At 40.4% G+C, this 27,899-nt stretch overlaps 1 protein-coding gene across 2 annotated transcripts; it reads right to left on the bottom strand.

Moving 5' to 3' along the window:
- Positions 1 to 21: 21 nt before the first annotated feature.
- On the bottom strand, positions 22 to 27,512 carry LOC122873325 (potassium voltage-gated channel subfamily G member 4-like). Of its 2 annotated transcripts, none has more exons than XM_044189929.1 (3): positions 27,431 to 27,512; positions 9,637 to 10,479; positions 22 to 2,586 (listed from the first exon to the last, which is right to left on the bottom strand). In XM_044189929.1, exons 2-3 carry the CDS (start codon positions 10,393 to 10,395, stop codon positions 1,744 to 1,746), a joined length of 1,602 nt encoding a protein of 533 aa, XP_044045864.1. In that variant the 5' UTR covers positions 10,396 to 10,479; positions 27,431 to 27,512; the 3' UTR covers positions 22 to 1,743. The 2 variants fall into 2 exon arrangements, with proteins under 2 accessions (XP_044045864.1, XP_044045858.1); XM_044189923.1 differs by lacking the exon at positions 27,431 to 27,512 and adding an exon at positions 14,386 to 14,834.
- Between the last annotated feature and the right edge of the window lie 387 nt (positions 27,513 to 27,899).

Raw genomic sequence — 27,899 nt, 5'->3', positions numbered from 1 at the left:
AAAGTTAAAAATACAAGCAAAAGCGTGAAAGGGTTTATTTTATTTAAAAAATGCCTGGAATTAAGATAAACAGCGACACTAGAGGAGCTACAAGATGTTCGCGTGGAGGATGAAATTAATCTGCACATTAAAGGGCCGTTAAATACACGAGCCTTAAACACTGCTGCCCATAAATGGCTGTCTTACCGTCCAGGCAGCCATTGATTTCCACAGAAAAACTTGCACAAACATGACACATGTGCTGTGTGATCTATCACAGTGAAGATTTAGTCACTTTGTGTGTTTGTGTTGAAATCATTGTCTCTTGACTATGCAGCTGCAAGTTAAAGCTCTCCTTCATGGTGCATTTAAGGACACTCCAACATCCAAAATTTGAGAGTTGGTGACGCGAAAAAAATCACAGGACGAACAATAAGCAAACAATGAAGTTATGAACAAGATAAAGTGAATGTTGTTGCCTCTCGTCTGTGCTTGTATTAGTCGTTGTTATTAGCCAATTCCTTTCTCTGCTGTTGCCTTTCTGCTGACTTCTTTGTATTTATCTACCTCATTTTATCCCTAAACTACATTAAAATCTAGTTTGTGTGCTGTAAAAAAAAAAATGTTCTAATTAATTGGTTTGTCTTTTAAAGTGGAAATGAAATTAAAATTAGATTTTGCAAAGATATCAATATACTGTATATCTCCTTGGTGTGTGTTTGGACTTTACTGTACTTGATACAAAGAAGAAATTAGACGTTTATTTATTCATCTGTAGTAACATTACATTAATGTGTGATACCGACGATGACTGACTACTGACGATGTTATTGATTGGTGTAATATCTGTGTTGGCCGGAACTAAAAATAGCTTATTACTGCACTTACAACAGGTAGTTCCCCCGCTGGGTCACCTGTTGCTTAGCCCCGTCTGTGATTGGAGCACTCCTTACGTTAGTACGAATCACAGAGTAATTACGTACGAAGTGCTGAGGTTACAGGAGCGCTTGTTGCTGTGAGTTTTAACAGTCTGGTTATTTAGCGTCACTGCAACTGGACCCATGAAAGAGAGACGGCTAACGCTAGCTAGAACCCCTCCTTTTCTGTAAAGCAGAACAAACACATAAATGAAAACTAACGTGACGCAATCAGTGCTAACGTTAGCAAGCTAGGCTAACAAGCTTTCTCTTTCTGAATGGAACACAAACGTAACAACACGATACTCCAAATGTTGGATGTTGTAAAGGGACAGAAGTATGAAAACGTGTACTTTAAAACGTAAAAACGCGTGAACTTGTTGAAAAAGCTTTGCATCAACATCAGAAGGCTATACAGCATGAGAGTGTCTCCTGCCGACGCTGGGAAACATCAATATATCTGTGCAATATTTATATATTGCACATATAAGCTTTATATATCATGTATTTATTCTAATTTTGAAAATAGAAAAATGTGCACAATAGCTGCAGTAAGATTATAGTTCATATTTTCTTTAAAGGTTTAGTATGTCTTGCTGTATGTAACGTATTTGCTGATATGAAAAAAAAGCTTAGTATAACCTGATAAGTACTAGATAGTTTGTTGAAAGCTATTAAAGCGTGAATCCAGAACATGGATAGACAATCACTTAAAGTGTAATACACTGCCCACAATATAACAGTCCTTTAGAGTCTAAATGTGCTTATATAGGTTAGAGTATGTTGTCAAGTTCACCATTTTTAACATGTAATAACTGAATTAAAGTGTTGCTCTCTTCCTGGTCCATTAGAAAGCTGTAGTTGGAAGTGTTGATTGATGACTCCTGCTTGACATCCGCCCGTCTTTATCTTCCTTGGACACAGACGTGAGCTCGTCTGGTGACAAATCGGCTTTGGACCAACTCTCCTCTGACTCGGCGGCTATTTCCTCGCCTCTCTCCTCCTTCCACAGACGCTCGTACTCCTGCTTGAGCTCCTGATACGAGCGGGAGAAGGTGTGGAAGATGGACGTGGCGGGGAACGCCATGATGAGGATGCCACTCAGGATACTGGTCAGTGCGACTATCTGTCCGGGGATGCTGCGCGGCACCATGTCGCCGTAGCCCACCGTGGTCATAGAGATGATGGCCCACCAGTAGGAGGCCGGGATGCTGCTGAAGCTGTGTTGGGGGTGCGTGGCGGCGAACGGCGCCAGTTCGCTCTCTGCTAGATGGACCAGAGGTGAGAAGAGGGTCACGGCCACGCAGACGAACAGCAGCAGCAGGCCGAACTCCCTCATGCTGCGCTGCATGGTCAGTCCTAAAGTCTGCAGGCCCAGAGAGTGGCGAGCCAGCCGCATCACGTACAGGATCCGCAGGGCCCGCAGCAGGCGCAGGATCAGACTCAGTTTGTCCAGATAGCCTCTGCCGGCGCCTATGATGACATCGTCCTGTGACTCGTCTCTGACATCGACGACCAGGGACACGTAGTACGGCAGGATGGCGATGGCGTCGATGATGTTGAGGGGGCCGCGAGCGAAGGCCAGCTTGCTCTGAGCGTTGACAAATCGCAGCGCAAACTCCAAGGTGAACCACGCCACACAGATGGACTCCACCACAAACATGCTGCGACACTTCTGGGAGCACTCGCCCTGCAGACACACAGAGACGCACTGTGATGAAAGCACACTTTAAAGGGTCAATTTCACACATATAGATCAGTCACTGTACTTAAGTACAAATTTAAGGTACTTGTACTTTACTTGAGTATTTTTCTTTTCGTGCAGCTTTCTACTTATTGGGGAATATTGTACTTTTTATGTCACCACGTTTATCTGACAGCTTTGGTTACTTTACAAATTAAGATTTTTTTACAAACAAAAGAAGAGCTAATAAAATATGATGTTTACTACTACTACTACTAACAGCCGAAACGATTAGTCGATTAATCAGTTGGTCGATTGACAAAAAAATAAGTGGCAACTATTTTGATTTTTCACTGAAAAATATCAAGTATATGGACAGACAATGATTTCGACACAAACACACAAAGTGACAAAATCTTCACTGTGATAGATCACACAGCACATGTGGCATGTCTGGAATGGAAATTGATTTTTCAGTGGAAATCAATGGCTGCCTGGACGATAAGACAGTTTTAAGTAATTTTTCCTGTAAAATCATTTCCTGGCTGCAGCGTCTCAGATGTGCAGATTTGCTGCTTTTCCTCTGAATGACTGTAATAATTGTAATGTTTTGTTAATAATGTCGAGCTTTGGACTGTCGGTCGGACACGACGACATCGTGAAGGCGTCGCTTTGGGCTCTGGGTCGTCGTGACGGCGTTTCTCACTATTTTCAGAATCTTTACAAACCGAACAATCGATCGATTAATGGAGAAAATAATCAGCAGATTGATCCAGAATGAAAATAATCATACTGTTACTGAAGTAACATTTTCACTGCAGGACTTTTACTTGTACCAGAGTAATTTTACTGTGTGGTGTTAGTACTTTTACTGAAGTAAAGGATCTGAATACTTCCTCCACCTCTGTCCTAAAGTCTGAGAATATAACCCTGATATTGTCATCAGGGTTATCAACAAAAAGCCTGCATTACGAACTGTTGGCACGGAGAGGGCATTTATCAGGCAGAGGGGTTTGATGAAAGAGGTCACTGAGTTGCATTATGGGAAATGTAGGAAAGAGCATATTTGGAGCTTGACCTATATATATATATATATATATATATATATATATATATATATATATATATATATATATATATAAAATAAAATAATAAATTTGGAAATTTGGATAAATAATAAAAGGATAAGACAATGGGGTCTTTCTTTGCTCTTCACATGTATTCGAACTAAAATGAGAACTTTTCTACATGTTTGAAAAAAGGAAATCAAATGTGATCAATTTTATCAACTGCAAAAAACTACTTCATATTTTGCTGCATCGATTTTATCCATTCAGTTTAAATCCGTCTCTTTCAAGTCCCTCAACTTCATGGAAGTACAGCATCATTCAGCATTATGTGTGTCTCCACAAAGTAAGCCACTGAAAAAAACTTTTTTTAAAAACAGCTACACAGCACTGAATGTTAAAAATGAATGTGGAAAAAAATCAATTTTCATTTCAGTGTGACTTTGAAAGTTGACTGAATGGTGACAGAGAAAGAAAACAAGACCTTCTAAAGAGAAATAGTCGCAAATACTTGAGAATAACCTTGTAAAACGCAGGCTTTTCTAACTGCACATAATGAGCCCCTTTATGTTTCCTGACAACAAAAAGGCTGAAGGGCAGGTTTCATAAAATCTAACTTTTAATCGAGACTTCTGCACGCTGTGTTACCAGGGGAAACACGACTCCTGGGAATAAGTGAATAATTTGTGAAGGTATATATTCAGGAAATGAGGGTGAACTTTCAACAATTTACCGTCTATATCTGACTGTTATAGCTCTAAGCCTCTGGGGTCAAGGGTCGTGTCTTTTTTAGCACCTTTCCGACACCAATAATACAACAGCAAAAGTGTAAGGAATGGATTAAACAACGTGTTTGTCTGGTCTGATTTACGCTGCAAACAATAGCATGCCTGGCTAACCAACACCTACAGCAGTAACTTAGCGTTAAGGCCAAGAGTTAGCTTTATCATTAGCGAACTAAATTGTTTTTTGGTTACTTTAGAAAAAGGCCCATTCGGGACTGACACATCCACAACGTGGGAGAAGGTGTAACACGGGTCCCGGATGCTACTAAGCGCTATATCATAGCTTAAGCTAACGTTTGCCGCTCTGTATTTGGGGACGTTTACGGGACATGACTTCGCCAAATTCAGGTCCTCAAATCCAAATTGTTTTTGTGTAAAAGTGAAACATATTACTTATTATATGATATATTATCACATAATACTTATTGTGCTAATGTTAAATAACAATCTGATCTTACTTTTTTTCCTTATAATGCTGTATAACACAACTAGCCACCCTGAAATACAAGAACAACATGCTGCTCTTTATTCCCTCCATTTTTTTTACGAATTAGCATCATGTCATGTGGTCATCAAATGCATATTTAAGACTGTTTTGTCGGAGTCATCTGGGACATAAAAAAATCATCTTAAGACAGATTTTTCAACCAACTCAAGGGGTTATGGTAATTAGCTAGCTAGCAACAGCTGGTCAAATCTGATAGTGACAGTTGTTATTTCAACGGTCGGGGCCAAAAATGAGAAGCTGCGGCTTTTATTACGTTTACCACGCGTTACCACGAATTTTAGTCCCTTTGCTTTCTTTAACAAGCCAACATTCAGCTTTATCTCATTTTTATCAGCCTTATTTGTCATACGGTGGCCCGGCAAGGGCAAACTGCACCGCAGCTGAAGAAAACACGTACAAACAGACAAAACACAAGCAAGTTAAGAAAACATCTTCATCAATTTGACATCACATGCGCAGCATTTAGAAAACACACTGCAAATACACGAACGCGCTGAAAATACACAAAACGACGCAGAAGTGTTTCCAGAGGACACTAAAAAGTGCTGCACACGGCTTGGACACGCTTGCTCGTGTAGCATCCGTTCATGTTCATGTTGTGGGTTTCTGACTTCTGCCGCCGCCGCTGCTCTGCGCTGAAAGTGATCGCTGCATGCGCCTCGCAAGACCTTGCAGAGCGAAAAAGTGGAATTATTTTTAGTATTTTTAATGATTTGTGAGGAGATTTCGTGTTTATGACAGATATTAACCTTTACTATCCTCCCACCAGTGTTGACAGACGACCTGTAGCCTGCACGATAATCAGTGGGGCGATTTTGTCTGTCACAAATAGAAGCGATTCACCAAAAGTCGACAGGCTTTGTTTTGGAAAGACATGCAGGGTTTGTAACTATACTCTCTCATGCAGTAATTATCTTACAGGTATTAAATCACTGATGAAGCTGCTTTGACACAAGATGCCGCTGTACGACCTGAGCATGTCACATCAAGGAGCTTTATTGTCTCCTCACAGTGCATCGCAGGATAACTGTCTAAATTCCCATGTTTAAAAACGTATCGGTGAGGACGAAACATTTCACCGGTGGGTTTAATGCAGGAAACCTTGCAGACTGTAGGAAACGCTGTTTCTGTGCACTCGGTCTCTCCATGTTCATAACAGGCTGTCACCACTGATGAACCTGCTTATTATCTCTGATTAACAGTAGTTTTCCTTCAAATCTACCTTAATTTTCAGCTTCAAAAATGCTTTATAAACTTTGAATCTGCGAGCTCCCGCGAGGTAAATCCACGCTGCAGATCAGACTGCACATGCGCAAAGTGGAGAAACAGTACAAAACAAAATAATAGAAAAACAGTGAACAGATGATACGGACCCGAGTCACAAACCTCTTTAGTGTCCTCTGGAAACACTTTTGTTGTCGTTTTCTGCACAAGTTGCAGTGTGTTTGCCCTTGTCGGCCACCGTACTGTCAAGCTAAATAAAAGCTGGTTCAACCAGGTGGCCAACATTCAACTTTAGATGTCTGCCAGAAATCCAAAACTGCAAACAAAACTGGTTTCCAGGAATTAAAAGGAATCTTGGCTTTGCTTTTGCCTCTGAGCCAAACACAACTCCAGATGTTTACTCAGTGTCTCATCAATTACGAAACATGTGAAAATTAAGTTTGTTTCAGTTTCTGAGCCGAACACGTGCTTTGATTGTCTCGTGTCTTGATTAGTGCGACTGACTGCACATTCATCAGGGAGAAATCGATCCGCCGTCTCGAGTTTAGAAACATGATCGCATTGCCCAGTTCAGACTAGTTATACAATCGACTCTACAGCCTGTCTGCTTCTGTCGACTGAAGAATACCAGCAGAAATCTATGATTAAACAGTCACATTGGAACTGGGACTGTTTCCCATCAATCTAGTTATTTTGATTAATATTTATCTTAATCTAAATTACTTTTTAAAAGTTTTATTATTAGTTGATTTATTAATTTTATTTCGTACAGGCCAGCTTTCATTTCATTGTCATTTACTGTTGTGCATTAATTGATTCACATTTGAATTGTTTTTGAGTTTCCACTGATTGTCTGCTCAATAATTTTTTAAAGGTTTTATTAAAAACATTTTTATGTAGACGAATATTTAAAAAACAATAATCCACAAAGGTTTTAGAAAGGTGCGGAATAAACTTTCCCCCCCCCAAAAAAATATTATGACACACAATATTATTATTTAAAAATTTTGACGGGTCCAAAATGATCCAGGACAAAAATGTTTTGTTTATCTCTGTGTGAGATGTCTGACGTTTGGTTCCTGCTTCTAACAAGGCTTGTGAGCCAATAGGATAACGACGCTGGTATCACATGGTGTAGTTGCCAGTTAGTGTGGAAAAAACGGACACTGATGTTAGCACATATTAGCTATGTTAGCTTAATCGTCCAAACAACAATAACCCATAAAATTACAGTTCTGCGTATTTAAACAAAATAAACAACAACTACCGGCAGCCATAGCCCTTACAACATTAACTAATGTGTTGTCACCGGTTAGATTGTCAAAATGAGAAAGATAACAGCTTTAATCCCTGAGGAGTCTCACTCCACTCCACCATGAAATATGCAGGTTGTGCAACGAACTGACAACCACTGGAATGGAAGTGGAGGGGGAGTGCGCCATCTAGTGGCTGGATGTTATCGATGTCATCAATAGCACCTTTAATGTTTTTCCTCTTGTTTGACCGTACGTTTATACAAAAACATAAAGGAGCACCAGCATCGCAGACCAAAACAAACGGGCGCTACAGCCCACCAGACTACATTGAGAAAAACAGTAATTTTACATTGCAGATCATCGACACACTTAATTCAAACTGGACAGAAACAAAATAAAACTCACTAAAACCGTCTTTGTTTGTCTTTACAGTGTTCCAACAATCACCAGCTCTGGTTTGGTCGAAATAAATCCTTAATTCACTGGAATATTCTGGCTCTACGCCTCAGCCGGCAGCAATGGCTGCTGGGGACAACTGTGACGGTCAAAGTGCGTCCACTAAAAGTGCTTTTTCTTGCCACCGACAGGCTCAGATTGTTATTCCAAGTGTCTGACAACATTATGGAAAGTATCCCTACACAGACGGACCTTTTTGTTAAACAGTAAGATCCTTTTTGTTTAACCAGAAACAGCCGTTACATCGCTCTCGTCAAAGCCAACAGTTTCACACGAGGGACTCACGTGCACTAACATGCACTCGCCGCCGGTGCAGCTGTATAAACGCAGCACGGAGACGCTGCGATTACTCCACTATATCTTCATATAGCAAATAGTTGTTTGCTGCTGTATTAATGTTCAGAATCTCATATACAGAACCTTTAAAGCTCCTATATTTATATCTATATAAGTCTATATTTATTTATTTTTATGTGATCATATCTTCTTTCAAACTATTCAGGTGACATAAGTTTTTGTTTGGAAAAAAAATGACTTCATAGTTTTTGTTTTTGTTTTGTTTGCAACTGTACTGAACCTGACGGCATTCAATTCAGACTTACCGGTATGCCGTGTTGGAAATGTTACGGAAACTAGGACCGACATAGTGAGATTGCCATTGTGACTTTTAAACGTAAATGTGACTTGGGGGCTCCTTCCGACATGCGACCAACACGTTTAAATGTGCATTAATTGATTTATTTGGCCACTTGGGGGCAACGCAACAACCTGTATACAGCATTGGCATATTACTGCCTTATAAAATTGATATGGCGAATGTGTAAAGAGCAACATTAGCATAAATGTTTAGTCTCATTTACATATTCACTCTCCTTTTAGCTTTTTGTCTCCACCAACTCCTGAGAAAAATACCTGACTCTTCAGCTAATAAATGCTGTTTTTATGCGCATTTTCAATTTGCGCAAAAAAAAAAACCTGAGTGGAAACGCAGCAAATACGAAAAAAAATCTCAAAATATCACAAAAAAGTTTTTGGTGGTTGGTTTGGTGATGGTTTAATTGCACCCAACTGGAGAATTAGCACCACCAACTGTTTATCTTGACAAACCAACTCCTAATGATCGCATAACCGTAGTGGTTGGAAGCTAAAAATAATTAATATTTTCTTTTTTTCTGTTAAAATTTGCGCTACATTTGGATGGAAACCCGGCTACTATCTGTCATTTGGTGCTGGGTAGGTAGCATACAGTGTGTTTATCAGAGTTTTGTTTTTTACTGAAAACAGCTTTCAGCGTCTGGTCATGACGCCGATGAGAGCCGTTAAAGTGAATAAAAATAGTAAAGTTGCGGGCTGGACAACGAAAACAATGAGCTGAAAGACACTAATACACCCCGTAGAGCTACGGGGACCTGCACAGTTGGGTGATAATGGTCTGTTGGTTCATCACTATCAACCCCCCTTTAAAATTCCAATCAATTGATCCATTGTTATATAAACATTGATTAGCGCAGCTTAAAGGTTTGATCATAATTTTCTTATATATATATATAATTAACACAGAATCTTAAGACGTTTTGGTTCATTTACTTAAACATTAGTGTCACTAGATGCCTCTTTTTGCTGTGATGTGCTGATTTGAAACCTGTGCTGAACAGTACAGGAAACTTTCCTGGAACACAGAGAAAAGGCTTCATGTGTGTGTAAAGCAGGTTTGACAGGATGTTATGTGGCTGTCAGCTTTTCACGGGCTTTATACGCACCCTGGTCTCTTCATCGCGTAGGTCTGGCATGGTGCTGATGCACAGGCTGATGACGGTGACCAGCACCATGACGACAGAGAGGCAGGCGAACATCTTCCCGGCCAACCCCGACTGAGGGTTTTCCACCACTTCTCGCAGCATCCATGTCAGTCTGCTGTAGCCCTTTTTAGCCTGTGTGATGCTTTTCTTCAGCATCACCCTCTTCTGCCTCCACTCCTCTTCCTTGCGCTCTCGCTCGGCCACCTCCTCTACACGTGTGATCATGCGGCGACGGCAACAGCGCTCCATATGACCCGGGTCCACGCCCCAGTAGTCCAGCTCATCATGCAGCGACACGGCACACAGTTCCCGAAGCAGACGCAGTTTGCCTGCAGCCAGGAAGTTGAGGATGACCCTGAAGGCTGTCGGATTTCGGTCAAAGAAGTACTCCTGGCACGTCTCGTCGTAGTCGTCGCAGAGTCGTGCTATCTCCTCGGGGGTGGTGCAGAAGCGCAGACGTCCCAGACGACTCTGGGGGAACTGCTCCAAGGTGCTCCAGGGGAAGGTGTAGCGGTTGCCCCCCACGTTGATGAGAACCTGCAGGGTGTGGTCAACCACATACGAGGCCTTGGGGTCACGAAGCAGCTGAGCGCGCTGGAAGTAAACGCCCTTGATGGTCTCTGTCTCCGGGATCTCGGTGAAGAAGCGGTCGAGGCTGCTGTCGTCACTGCTGATGGAGTAGGTGCTGAAGTCGTGGTTGGCATTGCTGATGATGGGCATGCTGGCTTCAGAATGTGTGACGGGATGGAAGAGGTATTTGTGCGTCCAGTTGACAGGAGGTTAGAAGAAGGATCCACAGAGAAGCTGTGATGACATGAAAAAATTAAATTACAAAACAAGTCAGTCTTTTGTACATCAAGTCCTTGTATTTTTCAATTAATTAAAATGTTCTTGTCTCAGTTCAAAGCCTCTCGTTACAAACCAACACTTCATATGGAGTACCACAAGGCTCTGCCCTGGGTCCGCTACTTTTCTGTACGTTAACAGTAGGGGTCATCATCCATTGACTTTCATTGCTATGCAGATGACACCCAACTCTATACAGCTGTCCTGATGACCTGAGCCCATCTTGTAAACTGCGTCTCTGACATCAATTTATGATGTCTGATCCAAAATTTCCTCAAGCTAAATCAGGACAAAAACAGAAGTCTTCGTTATTGATCCAAAAGAGCAACAGTTTACTGCACTATCTCAACACATTACACCTCAGGCAAAAAAATGTAGGTGTTACTATCAACGCTGAACTTTCCAGCCGCATATAAGGAACATAATTTAAACATATTATTGTACTTGTCTATAAATGTATTTGTGGACTTGCCCCCGACTCGATCCACGGACTCTCTGCTGCTCATCAAAATTAAGACCCGCAGTGAAGCTGTTTTCTGTAGTTCTGGACCCAAACTTTGAATTTTCTGCCTCTGAATCTGAGGACGGCAGCATCAGCTGAGGCTTGTGAGTGCCTGTTAAAAACCTTTTCAGTCTTGACTTTACCTAGAATCTCTTATTACTACTCCACAGCCATTTTTTGATGATGATGATGAAGGTGGTATTGGTTATGGTAATGATAATTGGCTGTTTTTTAATTTTAATTGTTTATTATTTTACTTTATATTCAACTGTTATTACATTGTCTGCTCTTTTTCTCTTTTTTAATTTTGTGAAGCTGCAATTCATGTTTGAAAGGCGCTACATTAATTAAGTTTGCTATTTAATTATTTTATATGTGACTTCATCAGTGTTCAAATCACACCCTGGCTTTCGGGGGTCTCTGTCTAAGCATTGCCTACATACAAACAAAAGCAACAAATGGCTAGCTATAAATAGAGCTTTTTATTAAAGTACCAGTTTTATTGAAGTTCCAGGGTAAGCTTACTCCATGGTCAGACCAGACCCCCAGTTTTGGAGGTGATACATCTTTCATAAAAAACACCTGTCAGATCCCTGAACAGCTTCAGGAGGGAAGAGAGAGAGATCGCAGCCTCTGATACCAAATATTAAGCCTTTTGTGATTTAAAAATTCCTAATACAAAGAGTAATAATTGACCTTTGTTTTGTTTTACAAACGTCTCTTTTCTAATGGAGGTCTGTGGGGGGGGGGAGTTTTCAGAATCAGAATCAGAAATACTTTATTGATCCCCGTAGGGAAACTCTTTGTTACAGCAGCTCGCCTTTACGTCAGTGCGCACAGGAGAAAGTACTAGCAAACGATATGATACATTATAAACACTATAAAACAGGTCAGAAATAAATAAGTATCATGTCGGTATAAGTATAAGATAAACTAAGTGTCGAGTACCAAGTGGGTTTACTGGTTGATGATGAAAGTACAGTATAAAATACAATGTAACTAATTATGTAATAAATAATATTAATAAGCGGAGGTGCATGTACTGTCGAAGAGTAATTGAGGTATATAGTATCAGTAACAATAAATAAGAAAAAACTAACGAGGGAAAACTAATATTGCACGGAAGTAGTACACAGAATATTGCACAATTATTATTAATTATGGCGGAGATGTAATGCTCAATGTCCAGTTTAGTGACTTCGGGTCAAACAGACTAACCCTTAGAGGGAGGAGTTAAAGAGTCTGATGGCCACAGGCAGGAATGACTTCCTGTGGCGCTCTGTGGTGCTTTTTGGTGGGATGAGTCTTCAATTCAATAATTGAATTCAATAATTGAATTCAATAATTTTCAGGCTGTTGTTGCAGTACCGCAGTTGGCCACTGAGGCAAATTGGCAGCAGGGTATCCTACTAATACATCCATACTTTTCAGCTGATTGACTCTTTAATCAATTGAATAATCATTTAAGAATTAATAGACACAACCACATTACATCCAATGTGCTGTGGTAATTGTTCATAAATGAAGAAAATTCACTGAAAAAAAGACGCTTTTAGCCTTTCTGAGTTTGCTTCACACCAATTTGCGCCTCGATTCACACGACTGCCGTGTGACCTTAAAAGCTCTCCTCGCCTCTGCTGCGACATCATGGTGTGAACGACCAAGAGAGGTTTAAATACCTGAGATCGAGCAGCCGACAGATGTAAAGAAGCTCCTTTGACCACAGCTTCTGTTCAGTGGATAGTTTCTTTCCAAGTGTTTAATGCTAATAGATATCTGCTAACATGCAAACACACACTGTGAGCTCAAAGGGCAGATTCATTTACATGAAGCTATAATTAAAAAGTTGCAGGTTAAGATTTTACACACAAAACACAATATGATGCATAGTTATGTACTGAAGTACCCAATAGTATATTTAGTAGTTAAAATTAGCTCCGCCTCAACCAGCTACACTATTAAACGTCTGCTTGCACATTAATGTATCAGTAATAATAATCCAATAACAAAATATAGTGTACTATATAGTACTTTGGATACTTTAAGTACCATGGTAGAAGTACTACTGCACTTCTATTTAGTACTTCTGTACTTCTATTTAAGTAAAATTATGAATGCAGGACTTTTACCCGAATGGAGTATTTCTGCATTACTACTTTTAAATCCAATATTTCTTCCACCAACGAGTAAAAACTAAAAAAGTGAAACTATCTTCTAGTTGTCGCGTTGTGCAGACGGTTTCCAAATGTATGCAGACTTTCAAGTTTATTCCAAATAGACCACACATATACTGCATGACGCCTGTCTGTCCCAAAACACCAACTTTTAAACAATAATATTATCAAGATGAGGGGTATACTGTGCACCCATATTAAATATATAAAGTATATTATATGTCCTTTGATGCTCAGAAGCAGAGCAGCAGATGCAACGACTGGTGATATAAAACAGTAACCTTCTAATTGTGTTGTACTCGTTTAGCTTCTGCAGTATATTTTTTTATCAACATAAATCACGTTAAGTTAAGTATTATTCCTCGATGAGAAGATGAGATCCAATGGAAAGACCATCAGCTGTGGACAGTGTAGAAATACTTTGTTACAAGTAAAATTTAAAATATTTACTTAAGTAAAAGTACAAAAGCATTAGCATCAAAATATACTAAAGGTACCGATTTTGCAGAGTGTCAGAATCATGTATACTTTGTTATTACATTATAATAACTGATGCATTAATGTGTTCATCACTTTAATGTTGCAGCTGGTGAAGGTGGAGCTCATTTTAATTACTTTATACTGCCTGGTAGCTCGAGGATTATCCCCCTGGGATCAATAAATACTTATTGTAATTGATAATAATACATCATAATTTAATTGTTATTATATTTTGTATTATTAATCCAAATCTACAAACTGACTAAAGTTATCAGAAAAATGTAGAGGAGTAAAAAGTCAAATTTACCTCTGAAATAGAAGTATAAAGCAGCACAAAATGGAAATACTCAAGTAAAGTACAAGTACCTCAAAATTTGTACTTAAGCACAGTACTTGAGTAAATGTGCTTTCCACCACTGCAGGAAAGTAACAGCAGCAGTTTGCTAATTAAAGAGACAAACATGTTACTTAACAAATGGAGTGTTAAAGTTACATTACATTACATTATAATATATTACGTTATATTATATTAAATATTACATTACATTATAATATATTACATTATATTATATTAAATATTACATTACATTATATTACATTATAATATATTACATTGTATTATATTACATTATAATATATAACATTATATTATAATAATATTTAAATGAGGGTAAAGTTTAAAATAAAACTAGTAATTTATTCACTCACCTTAAAAGGCGCAGGTGGGCTGTCTCACTCCGCTATTTGTCTCGAGCATTTTCTCCTCTGTTGCTATAATGAAGATCACTAATTAAGCCATAATTGCATAATTGCTGTTGTTATTATTAAGCTGACGAGCGGCAGGAGGCAGAGGATGAACACAGTTTTGTAAATCCACTCCGAAGTTTGCAGGGTCGGCGTGTGTCTGTGCAGCAGCGCCGGTCTGCACGCGTCGCCTCCCCGGCAGCTTCGGGGAGTTGGACGGGATTGAATCAGCAGGATTTCTCGACGGTGTCCTCGGCTCGGCGCTGCGCCTCCATCCGTCCCCGCCGCTTCCCGAGGGGAGAGCAAATGCGATTATCTAACAGCGGTGCCCTCCTGAAACCTGCTGCTGCCGCCGCTGCTGCTGTGTTCTCATCTGTGTTTGACAGCAGGACCATCCTCCTCCTCCTCCTCCTCTTCCTCCTCCTCCTCCTCCTCCTCCACCTCTTGTCACCCTCCTCCCCTCCCCTTCCCCTCCCATCTCTCTCTTCTTCTACACTGTAAAAAACGACTTTAAGGCAATTCAACTCAGAATGTGATGAAAGTACTCAGATCTTTTACTAATTTTAACTAAGTACAAATTCAAGATACTTTGTACTTTGCATTTACAGTTTATGCTTTACTCCTCCGCCACATATCAGAGAGAAATACTGTACTTTTTACTTACTCCACTACATTTATCTGATAACTTTTTAGTCACTTTACACATTTGTCATCCACTTCCTGTCCAGTGAAAAACCACGTATCTCCAAATGTGGTGATTTTGAATGTTTGTTATGAAAAGATGCTGATGTCTCGCATATTGATATTATTCATACCTCCATTACTGCTGTGCAATATCTTAATAATCTCAATAAGCTACACTTGACAGTACATGCACCACTGCTTATTACTTATGTTATTACATTGTATTATTATACTGTATTATCATCATCAACCGGTAAACCCACTTTGTACTTCACTCTTATTTTATTTTATACTTATACCCACCTGGTACTTAATTTATTTTCTGACCTGTTTTTATAGTTTTTATAGTGTTTTATAGTGTATTATATTATATTGTTTGCTAGTACTTTCTCCTGTGTGCACTGACGTAAAGGCAAGCTGCTGTAACAAAGAGTTTCCCTTCAGGGATCAATAAAGTATTTCTGATTTCTGATAGCTTATAATGTTTACCATCTTAGTTTAGCGTGTTAGCATGCTAACATTTCACACACCTGATCAGCGCTAAACACAAAGTACAGCTGAGGCTGATGGGAGTATTATTAGTTTTGCAGGTGTTTAAGTATTTGGCAAATTAAAACTTTTGACCACGAATGTCCGAACAAAACTTTGTGCCAACACGTCCGGTAGATGTTGAGTTATTTCACGGGATAAGTGACAACTTTTGACCAGTTGGTGGCGCTAAAGGAAAAGTCAGAGGATCATGAAAGTGAGTAGGATTCATCCTCTGAGGATCACGAACGTCTGTACAAAGTTTCGTGGCAATCTGGCAAATATTTGAAAGGCAATCCAGAAACAAAACATAAGAAAAAAATAACAACGAGGAAGGAAATCTTAAAACGCCTTTATTACAGGTGCTACATCATTAAAAGAGCCAACATGTTTCGACCGCTGCGGGTCTTCGTCAGGGTTTTAAACAAAGCCAAACCGACAAATAGTTGTTGAGATATTTCAGTCTGGACCAAAGCGGCGGACCAACCAAACGACTTGCTGCTGGCATGTTTTTGTATGAAAATCTTAATTAAAGCAACAACTATAGCTGTCAAATAAATATAGTGGAGTAAAAAATATAATATTTGCGTCTGAACTGCAATAAAACAGAGAAACATGAGATGAAAAATACTCAAGTATGTCAAAATTATACTTTAGTACAGTATTTGAGTAAATGTACTTAGTTATATTGATGTAATGTGTGCTCAGATTGCAATATAAATTAAATTAGACAAGTACAAGTGGATCAGTCGATTTGTTTGTCTACTGAACCAAAGCTGAGGGAACTTTATTATCCGAAATACATAGGTGTGTCTAAGCTGTCTCATGTTAAATTGTGCAGGTCCACAAGCTGTCCAGGTTTCCACAAATCAAACAGAGATGTTAGTAGAAAACGTCCCGAGCTCGGCATCGATGCTTTTCTGTTGACTTCCATTTACCTTCAGATTAAAAGAGGACGGGCAGGTGGGGCTGCGTGCTCAGGCAGAAGGAGACGCAGAAGCAGTGACGACCCCGCAGAGCCTCTTTTAGCTCGTAGTCTGAGTTTGACGGCACATTTCCTGTCCGGTTCAGCCTCGCTGCTCTCGTTACAGGAATAGATCCACACTTTGGGAAATGGTTTATTTGCTTTCTTGCCAAGAGTCGGTCATTAAGTTTGATCCGAGCTGCGCTGACCGTTGTGAGCGAGCCAATGCCCGAAGACCAGCGGAGGAAGGCAGCTGAGTACATTTACTCAAGTTCTGTACTCGAGCACAATTTTGAGGCACTTCACTTGAGTATTTCCATTTTCTGCTACTTTCTACTTTCTACTCCGCTACAGTTCAGAGGGAAATATTAGTACTTTTCACTCAGACATTCATTTGATAACTTTAGTAACGAGTTTTATTGATCCCAGAGTGATAAATCCACAAGATACCCAGCAGTATTCATTAAAATGAGCTCCACCTTCACCAGCTGCAACAACATTAATGCATCAATACTTATGATCCAATAATATAATATATATTATTCTGCATAATGAGTACTTTTACTTTTGGTACTTAAAGTGTATTTACCTGATTGTACTTTTACTTAAGCACATTTTTTAATGCAGGACTTCTGTACACTGTACTGTACAGTTTAAACATGAGTTACTTAGATTTTTTTTTAAGTTCATTTTATTAGATTTATTGAATAAAATGTACAAACTATATGAATCTCAATCAAAGAGAAAAGAGGCTCTGCAGCAGATTTAGCTTCCGTCCATCTGCAGCCTCTGAGCAGATGGACGCAAACACTTCGTTAAACACGTTAAAAAGAATAGACAAAGAGTTTTTTACAGTGCAGAGCTGCTTGTCTTTACTTGATCATGACTCTTCGGTATCAACTGGACTCAAATGAAAAGCCTTTGTTTAAATGCAGCTAAAGCCTGATTGACAAAGTTTGTGCAGGCAGACGTCCAAACGCAGAGAGGATTAATAAACATGGACAGAAGATAAAACACAGATCCTCGGTCTGTCTGTGTGCAACACACACACACACACACACACACACACTATTATGTCATTCATGATTTGCATTGCTGCTTTACAAGAAGCAGGTGGTTGTTTTTCGGTCCAGATCTAATAACCGATACATCAGCTGCTGTGGCGGTGGCGTCCTCGCTCCTATAACGTGACCCCTCTGAAAAATAAGACGTTTGTGAAACGAGGCTTAATCTGAGGATTTATTCCCTGTTGATATTTTGCGGCACGTAGAGTGGATTACTCACAACTCCACTAAACCGGCTGTTTATCTAGTTTGACTAATTGTGGTTTGGACTGAGCCTGTCAGCGGTTTTGCGTGAAAACTTTGAATCTCAAATTGAGACGATTTAGTTTAACTTCAGTGGAATTATTACATGTTGTTTCGCTGTTCTCCTTCCACTCATCCGCCTCACAAAGTCTCTTATGAGCTTCAAAAATGTGGACGTACTGAACATTTTTCAGGATAACCAGGAATGTTTGAACAGTGGCCCTGCATTCAAAATCCTACTTAAGTAAAAGTACAAAAGTATTATCAGCTAAATGCACGTAAAGTATCAAAGGTAAAAGTACTCGTTCTGCAGTAAAACGAACTACATATTCAGTGACTACGAATCTTTGAACTGAGCGAAGTGAATTGTGATTTCCAGATATTCGCCAGAAATACACAGTAAAGACCTCCTCGCGTCGAACTCTGCTCCTCTTCATCCCCACGATCCAGTTCATCTTCACCGAGACGAGAGTGATGCTGGAGAATCGTGATGAGACGACCTCTGACCTCCCAGGCTGATGAATATCAGGGATTACGTGGTAATCCACGACGCAGCGAGCCTGCAGGAGCATGCTGGGAAACGAGTCATGACAAGAGTCAGTCGGGTCTGTAACCGTCGTCCCTAACTGGAACGGGACCGGTTCTGCTCCAATGAGGATTATCCAGAGAATTAAAGGCGCACGCCACCTGTTCAGCCCGTGATTTTTTTTTTTTTTTTGTCAAGTCTCCTGAAAATAACCCTGATGATGTCATAGTGATGTCATCGGGGTAGACCAGGCACGGACGTGGGAGCCTACAATTTTCTTTCTTTTTTTTTGTTTTTTTTGTTTAACAGACGGTTTCGGTTACCAACTGGGAATGTGGAGGTTAAAAGTTCATTCTTGATCTCGAGGGGGAAATCTCACCTCAAGGTCCCTATAGTGGCTGTTCTGGAGCTTTCAGTCATATCACATGATCTTCATCAGCAGATGGCGTTTTGCCCAGTTGTTCAAATTTCCTTTTTTTTTCTTTTTCTGAGCAATTTAAACCTGCAATAACTGATCTTTTTGACATATTTTAACGTTGACATATCATCGCCTTTTAATGGGGAACTCCCTCCCAGCGACAGAGGGGTGAGGGGCAACAACGTGGGTTGGTGACTTTCACGCCTGTCCCGTCCAATTCCCGATTAAAAAATAAATAAATCAGAAAACGGCGTTTATTCATATCAGAACTGCATATTTATGTATAAAAACGGACCTATGCTTCCTGCTCCCGTTGACTCCCACAGGAATCCCATGACCCACAGGATTTCCCAGATAAATGTCAGCCTCTAGCAGAGACCGACCGACCGCCACTCAGAGACGTAGAGCCTTTAGTCAGAACTGATGAGCAGCTACTGTCAGACTCTCTGTGTCTCGGCTGAAAGACAGGGAGTCTGGTGGAGCTTTTGACCGTCACCAGAAGCACTTTGTGTCCCTTTGAGAGAGTCCCAGTCCCTGGGTACCTGTACCTGCTAGCTGAGCTAGCAGCTCTGCTACGAGAGGCTCTCCACCGTGTGTCGGGGGGGGGGGGCTTTCAGTACATAGTCGTAGCCCTGCTGTTCATCGTTACTGTTTGTACAGCACAGTTATCAGTGGGCTCATGTGTCGCGTTTACTCATAAGGATTGCTAAGAGGCACAAACTGGAGCTACAGTTAGCCAGTGTTCTGCTTTTTACACTCGGAGAAGCAGCTGCTAACACAGTCGAGGGGGGGGGTCAACATAGACCTCGGAGTCCTGCCTATTACATCACGGTTTGGGATCGAGAGAATTCAGCAAACACATACAGCGGTGTGCAAAAGTGTTTGCCCCCTTCCTGATTTCTTTTTTTTTTTGCATGTGTGTCACACTTAAATGTTTCAGATCATCAAACAAATTTAAATATTAGTCAAAGATAACACAAGTAAACACAAAGTGCAGTTTTTAAATGAAGGTTGTTGTTATTATTAAGGGAAAACAAAATCCAAACCTACATGGCCCTGTGTGAAATAGTGATCGGCCCCTAAACCTAATAACTGGTTGCTCCACCCTTAGCAGCAACAACTGCAATCAAGCATTTGCAATAACTTGCAGTGAGTCTTTTACAGCACTGTGGAGGAGTTTTGGCCCACTCATCTCTGCAGAATTGTTGTAATTCAGCCACATTGGAGGGTTTTCGAGCATGAACTGTCTTTTTAAGGTCATGCCACAGCATCTCAATAGGATTCAGGTCAGGACTTTGACTAGGCCTAATTTTGAGCAGAAAAAGCCTCTTTAAGTTGAAATGTTGAACTTGTTAGCAGACAGTTTTGTATTTACACATCCAACAGTAACAGAGCAACATTAGCATTAATTTGGAGTCGTGTCCACCTGATGAATGTAAATCCAATATTCACTGTCTTTTCGCTCTGTTTACCGGCTCCTGGGGGAAATATCTGGCTCTTTAGCTGCTAACTTGCTAGCGTGAACCAAAACGGTAAAGTTGCAAGGCTCCGAAGAGCTGAGGGGAACTGCAGTCAGGTGACAGGCCTCTGTGGGAGCGGCACCTGTACGTACAGTCACAGCATTCATTGTTGATTTAAAAATATTGATTATAGCCGCTTTACATCTGATATGGGGAATGTTTTATATCAAATAGTTCATATAAACTATCCCTTTGTGTGGTGGAGTACTGTAATTGATAAATCTCAGAACCTGGGCAACTCCACAGCTAGATACCACGAGGGGTATGTGAGTTGAGTCCAGCAGTGTTGAAGAGTTTAAAGTTCGGATAATAGTTCACACAGAGTAGAAAACTCCCTGACAGTGACGTTTCAATGATAAACCACTTCCTGTTTCAAGCTGCATCTCCCACAATAATAAGGAAACGCATTTTCATTCTCTTTCCGTGCATCTCATTTACATTTTAAAATGTCGTTCCCTCCTGAAGATGAAGACCACGGCACAGCCTTTCATTTGTTTTATTTGGAAACCTTAAGCCTCTTTTGCAACTTAATTTCCTGATGGTGCCCGGGGGCGAACGTGGTTCAGTGGAATCTCTCTGACAGAAGAAATTAAACCAAACTCCTGGGGAATTGCTCTGCTCTCTCAATTTGTGCCCAAATCACCAGGGGACCTGTGCAGCAGGGCAGCTGATAACTCACCCTTGATTCAGCACAAACAGTCCTGTCAAACGCCCCGCCTTATCAGGTCTCCCAAAGGCTGCTTTCAAATGCTGTTGAAGTGAATTTCATTAATTTGGCATGTTGACGTGAGCCTTGCTTCATTAAGCATTCAGGCTTTGTTTGCCGCGGTTCCTCTCTAAAGGGAGGAAGTCTGTGGAGCGAAGATGGAGGAAACCTCCTGAAAGGAATCAGATTATATAGGCCAAGTGTCCTTTCGCAGTTATCGACTGGCTGCCCTCTCAGCCCCCCGACTCGGCTTACAGGCTGTTGACAGATCCTGGATAGACCGCGTCCTAAACACAGCGCATCCGACTGTAAACAAAGCCACACAGTCTGCTTGTTAAATGTTCTTTAAAGTTCAACCAAATTACAAAGGAAAAAAAACACATTTTCACATTTACCTGTTCCTGCAGGTAGTTTTGGTTTTATTTGTCAAGGTTTTGAAAGAAACTAAGTACAGCTACTCAAGTACTATTTGAATATTTCTGTTTTATGTTACATTATACTTCTACTCCACTACATTTCAGAGGAAAATATTGCACTTTACTTACTTTTACTTTTACATAAAAACACATATGATACTCTTATAAAATACAGTAAATTTATAAATATTAAACCAGTGCTTCCCGACCTTTTTGGCTAGTTTAATGGGCTTTTTAAAAAAACTATTTTCTGATATTTTATGGAAAGAAACGATGAATTGATTAATCGAGAAAATAATGAACAGGTTCATCGATAATGAAAATAATCATCCCCAGACTTATTTTGTTGCGATGCAGCTCAGTGACTCTGCCATCCTGCCTGTTTTTTACACAGTGGTGGAGAGTTGATTTACTCAAGTACTGTACTGAAGTACAATTTGAGGTACTTCTACTTTACTAGAGTCTTTCCTTTTTATGCTACTTTATACTTCTGCTCCGCCACATCTCAGAGAGAGATATTGTACTTTTTACTTCACTACGTTTATCTGACAGCTTTAATTAGATTAAGATTTTACGTAAAAACACATGAAGAATTCTTTAGTGTTAAACCAGAGTTTAGCAACGTTTTTGGCTCGTGACGTCTTCTATAAAATCTTTCACGGTTCAGATGTCTATGATTTGTCAGCAGTTCCACCAAAGAGTAATTTCACCTCTAAACTTCTCACATGGTTTCATTTAAATAACCAATATTTCACAGGAAGGCAATGATTATAAAAAAAAAGCCTTGAATCCTTGATACTTTAAGTACATTTTGCTGATAATACTAATAATACAGTCTGAGTAATAGATATAAGAGTTTGAAGGCTGATCAGACAACAGCTTAAAATACTTATGAGACAGGATTTTACAACTCTGGAAAGTTATCACGCGAGCAGTTATTTTATCTTTAATCGCCACCATCGTGAGGTAAACAGTAGAAATTCAACGTTCACGTTACAAAACAATCCACCAGGAATGTGCTCTTGCATGCATGCGATTGCCCACCGCAGCGTTTTGCCGGGTGATGCTGCAAAAGTTGGGCCCGGTTCAACTTTTTTGCCAGATGACCCTGCAGTGTTTTACAGTGTTTTACAGTGTTTTGTGGTGTTTTGTGGTGTTTTGTGGCGCCTGTGGCCATCAGAACTATACATAACTGGCAAAAAGTAGAGAGACAGTCCTGAGGTCACCAAAATGGACGCTCTCCTCTCCTCAGCTGTTCGTTTACCAAAGATTCAGTCCGTGAAAAGCACAAACAGAATCTGCGACTGCTTTGTTCAAAGCGTTAGATGTCCATTAGAGCTTTTACTGTTAAGAACCACTGCACTGGACAGCAGTGTTATCTTTGGGGAAGAGATGCATGATGGGATAAAGGTGATCTTCTGGGACTGCAGTGATGTGAAATTTCCCAGAGCTGAGTCGTGCTCAGAGATTCACCAGAACGAGATGTTTTGAAGGATAACGCAGCTCTCGTTTCAAGTTAAAGCCTGAACTCTGTCAGAGCTCTGTTTACATTTCGCATGAACTCGTTTTAACGTTAAGACTCTGGAAAGGAATACTTTGACATAAATACTTGTTTAATGAGAAGATCAACACACTTTCATGTCTGTGTGGAGCTGCAGCCAGCAGCCGGTTAGCTTAGCTTAGCATAAAGACTGGAAGCAGGGGGAAACAGCTAGCCTGGCTGTCTCTAAAGTTCACTAATTAACACTCTGTATCTTGTTTGTTTAATCCGTACACAAACAGAAATGTAAAAACTACAATTTGTTTGTTGTTTTTCCTTTTAATAATCTTAATAATTTTAGTTTATTGTTAATAATGTTGAGGTCTGGGCTGTTGGCTGGACACAACAAGCGTCACTTCGGGTTCTTGGTCATTGTGACGGCTTTTCTCACTACGTTTAGTTTTTTTAAATGTTCTCTGTGTGTGTACGGACTAAACAAACAAGATACTAATAATTAGGGAGCTTTAGAGGTGTTGGTAGACGTATTTTTGCCCTTTGGACAGAGCCAGGCTTTCTGTTTCCGTCTGCTGCTTCCAGTCTTTATGCTGTAGCTCCATACTGAACGCACAGACAGGAGAGTGTTATCGATCTTCTCAGCTTCACCAGTAATTCCCAAAATGAATTATTTCTTCAAATAAAACTGAGGGACGTGACAGTGACGTTTTTGAGCAATCGTTTTGATTTCTTCCTCTGCACATCAGGTGATTGACAGGAAGCAAATCATCGGCAGCACAATCAAAAAGCCTTCATATTGACTGTGCACTTTCCACACTGTGCCCAAATGAGTCCTGATATCCTGATAGCATCGCATTAAGATTCAGATTTGTCTTCACTGACTTGTAGTTATGTAATATCTGGGGACGTCAGCAAACCAGGAGCCGCAATAATCTCACAGTTTTAATCTCTTTCCTCTAAAAGGTCGGATCCCTTGTTTCTAAATATCCATCTCCTTCAAATGTTCTTTGCTTTTAAAATTAAATGTTTTCTGTGTCCGGAAAAGAAGTTAAAAGAAATCTCTGCAGCCCAGCTGCTTTGCAGATGTTTTTGCGCAGACAAAAATAAAAGAAAGGTAATATCTTTACGGCATCATAGAGGGAATATAGAGGGAAATCACACTGCTGAGTGATGAGGTCTCCGCTACAGGCAGCTGAGCCAGTTTCAGGGCAGTGACGTCCTGTTTCCTACCTGAACAACAACAAGTCAACAGAGAGTGTGAACATCCGTCAACATGGAAAACAAACAGGCAGATCAACATACCAAACAGCATTGGTGAGGAGTGTGTGTGTGTGTGTGTACCTTTACTTTAGTAAAAGTACCAATACAACAGTGTAACAATACTCCATTACAAGTAAAAGTCCTGCATTTAAATTCCTACTTTTTTAAAAGTACAGAAGCATTATGAGCAAAATGTGATTAAAGTACCAGAAGTAAAAGGACTCGTTCTTTGTTACCTCTTTGAGCCTCGAATAAACTAAAATATCTGTAACTAGTAACTAAGGCTGTCAAATAAATGTAGTGCAGTAAAAAGTACAATATTTACCTCTGAAATGTTGTGAAGTAAAAGTATAAAATAGAAATACTCAAGTACAACTACCATGAAACTGTACTTGAGTAAATGTACTTAATTGCTTTCCACCACTGGCCACAGTGTATTTCGAGAGTTTCTCTTAGTGTTTCCTGTAATCTTTTCCCCGTTTTCATTTTCATGACCTGCTCATATGTAAAGTACATCACAGTTTAATCAAAATACATTTAAAAACAAATATGCTGAGAAATCAGCATATATATCCTTGTAAATTAAGTTCAGTTAACTTTTGGTGCCCTGGCGTGACTTTTTGGTTCCAAATGACAATGAAATTGAATTGGTCCAGTTTCTAAAAGCAGTTCGTAATGTCCCTTCGGTTCCAGCAGCACAGCTAGCCAGCTGCAGGCTGATGTTATAGCTGTTAGTCCCGTCTGTCATTTGAATCCCGGAGTAACGTACGACGTGCTGAGGATACAGGACTCCGCACTGCTGTGAGTTATTTGCCGTCGCCACGACTGCACCCGTGAGAGAGAGAGACGGCTAACGCTAGCTAACCTCCCTCCTTCCCACAATGCAGGACGAGCGCAGCACCGAGCTGCCGGTGACTCAGCAGGTGCACCGGAAGTAACGCCCCGTGGGAATCACTGCTAACGTTAGCAAGCTAGGCTAGTAAAGCTAGCGGCCTTAAATCCGTGACGGCACAACCAGCGCTACGTGGGCTGGTCGAAAAGGAGAAAACCCGTCTTGTATCAACGTTTGCAGGCTACTGGGCAACAGTGGTGCAATGTAACTATGTACATTTACTCCAGTACTGTACTTCAGTACAAATTTGAGGTATTTTACTTTAGTATTTCCATTTTATGCCGCTTTCTACTTCTACTCCGCTACATTTCAGAGGGAAGTGTTGACTTTTTATTCCACTACATTTAAGACAAAATTAGTTACTATTTGCTTTCCAGATCAACGTCAAACACATGATCAGTTTATAAAATATAAACTGTTATAGATGAAACTACCCAGCAGTATATACAGTTGTTAAAATGAGCTCCATTCTCACAACATTCAGATGCTGATTAGTTAATAACAGATATATGGTAAATGTCACACTTTGAATGGTTTTGCACAATGAGCACTTTTTACTTTTGACAGTACGATTCGCTGCTAATGTTAACGGGGCGAGTAAACTGGAGTCGTGAGTAAGTGAACGAAGGAGCGATCGCAGACGCAGCAATAGATTTGAAGAGGCTGGATTGGGCTCTAAATGGAGTGAAGATTAAAGTTGCCTCATCGACCTCCTTCTCACAGACCCAATCACGAACCGGCTGCTCGGGTTTGTAACTATTGACGAAACCCTTCATAGATTGGCACGGCTGACGGGCAGGGATCCAGAGACGATTTCTTGACCGCTTACGAACCCAGTTAAAAGAGACAAACTGCGTACTTGATTCCCTGATTCCCCCCGACTACAGCTGGGCTTGAAAAAAAAATCAATATAGGAAATTGTACAGCGGCGAAATTAGAGCAAAGAACAAGGAGAGGAGGCGATTGGAGCGCTGATTGGAAAACTCAAGGAAAAGGTCAAGTGGGAGGAAGAGCTGGAGGAGAGGGCCTCTGCTGAAATCAAATCATTCCCCTGAGTTTAACAAATGAGCTGTCGGACTGTGCGTGTAGGTGTGTGCATGCATGTGTGTGTGTGTGTGTGTGTGTGTGTGTGTGTGTGTGCGTGTGCGCGTGATGTCAACATTGACTCGATGGCTCTGCTTCAGGCTCACAGTTTGTTTATGCAGAAATAACAGCTGGCACTTACCCTTTACACTGTATTATGCCTGTACTCACTCACACACACACACTCTCACACACACACACACACTTTGTCTTTGTATACTCGTGAGGACCATCATTAACATAACCCCTAACCTAAACATAATTCCAGCCTGAACCTTAAAAACGAGTCTTAACGTTCAAACAGCTCATTTGAAGTAGCGAGGACCTGCCTAAAATGTCCACACAATGTAGAAATGTCCTCGCTACGATGGTTTGAAACTGAAATTGGTCCTCACAAAGACAGCACACACACACAGAAAAACAAGACAATGGAAATTGTAATTGCATCGCACGCTGCCCTCTCCTCTGCAGGAATGAAACTGGACTCCTTCGCGTCTCATGTCGGTGTAATGTGACATTACTGTGCTGAACTGTTAGCATGTTACAAACCAGGTCACTCACACGTTAAAAATACACTCAAACTTAGCAAAGAGTGAGTTATTCATCATCATGTCCAAGATCCGTTATCGCTGTCACTGATATACCACTGTTAGAAACAAGAATATCCAGCGACAACACAAGAAATCATGTTCGTCGTTCACTACTTTCACACTCCGAGCGAGTTAAAATCATGCGCTCAGAAACAACGTGAAAACTTCTCATCTCCCTTTTCCTCCCTCAACTGTTTATCCTCATTCCCTGCGCTGTTGCACTTTACAGAGGAAAATAAAAACATATAAAAGCCAACCAGATGAAGTGACGACGACAGGCTTTCTAGAAAAAAGTAAACAGAAATAAAAACTCAATATTCAGCTTTTCAGCAGCACATAAAACTGAAAAATAAAACATTTCTAATCTATTTTCAACATAAAACAAAAGGGGCATTTACATTAAAAAAAAAAAGCTTTCCGGGCAGCATTAGAGCTTAAAAACTAATAACGTTTCATCAGAAAGATTATTCAGATGTGACATTTCCTCTGAATGTTGAGGGCTTTCTGAAAGTACAGATAAAGCTATCCTTTGATAATATGAGCTGTGAATTTCTGACTATCCTCACAGATTTTCATGATGCATACTAAACAGCACAACACTGATGATCTCTGCTTCTCACCCACTTACTCCCTCTTGTGTTCTGTTGCTATTCCTGTAGAGCAGCTCTGAGTCAAAAAGTCCTCCAGGATTCGAACAGGAAAACACTGGTTTTACATGCGACTCAGACCAACTGACAGCAGCCTGGAAACATGACAAACACCTGCTGTAATACGCACTATAATACTGACATAATGCCTTTATATTCCTGCAGCACTCGGCCGGCTTCAGGCCCATTATCCTGCTGCAGAGGATGTTCTTCCACTCAGCACCCACATGCGGCACTTTGGCCTCCTCTGAGTTCATGAACCAGTTCAGAAATAACTTTCCACCACCGACAAAGCCGTCAAAGTTTGTTAAACACAAGCAAAATACCTCACAGAAATCTTACTTTTATCACTATATAATAATATCACAGTGTTCTATGTTGTTATTATTGCATTGTGTTGTTCGAAATTCATAATTTTGAGAATTTGCACAAAGCAAACTCG

Source organism: Siniperca chuatsi, linkage group LG1, assembly GCF_020085105.1.
Source record: "Siniperca chuatsi isolate FFG_IHB_CAS linkage group LG1, ASM2008510v1, whole genome shotgun sequence".
NCBI lineage: Eukaryota > Metazoa > Chordata > Actinopteri > Centrarchiformes > Sinipercidae > Siniperca > Siniperca chuatsi.
The sequence above is the reverse complement of the archived record's forward strand: the minus strand, read 5'-3'. Positions and strand labels throughout refer to the sequence as shown.

Excerpts from the sequence above, each read along its gene's own strand:
- LOC122873325 (XM_044189929.1), bottom strand. The coding sequence starts at position 10,395 with ATGCCCATCATCAGCAATGCCAACCACGACTTCAGCACCTACTCCATC. Across the intron at positions 2,587-9,636 it reads TACGCGATGAAGAGACCAGG|GGCGAGTGCTCCCAGAAGTG; the intron begins GTGCGTATAAAG and ends GTGTGTCTGCAG.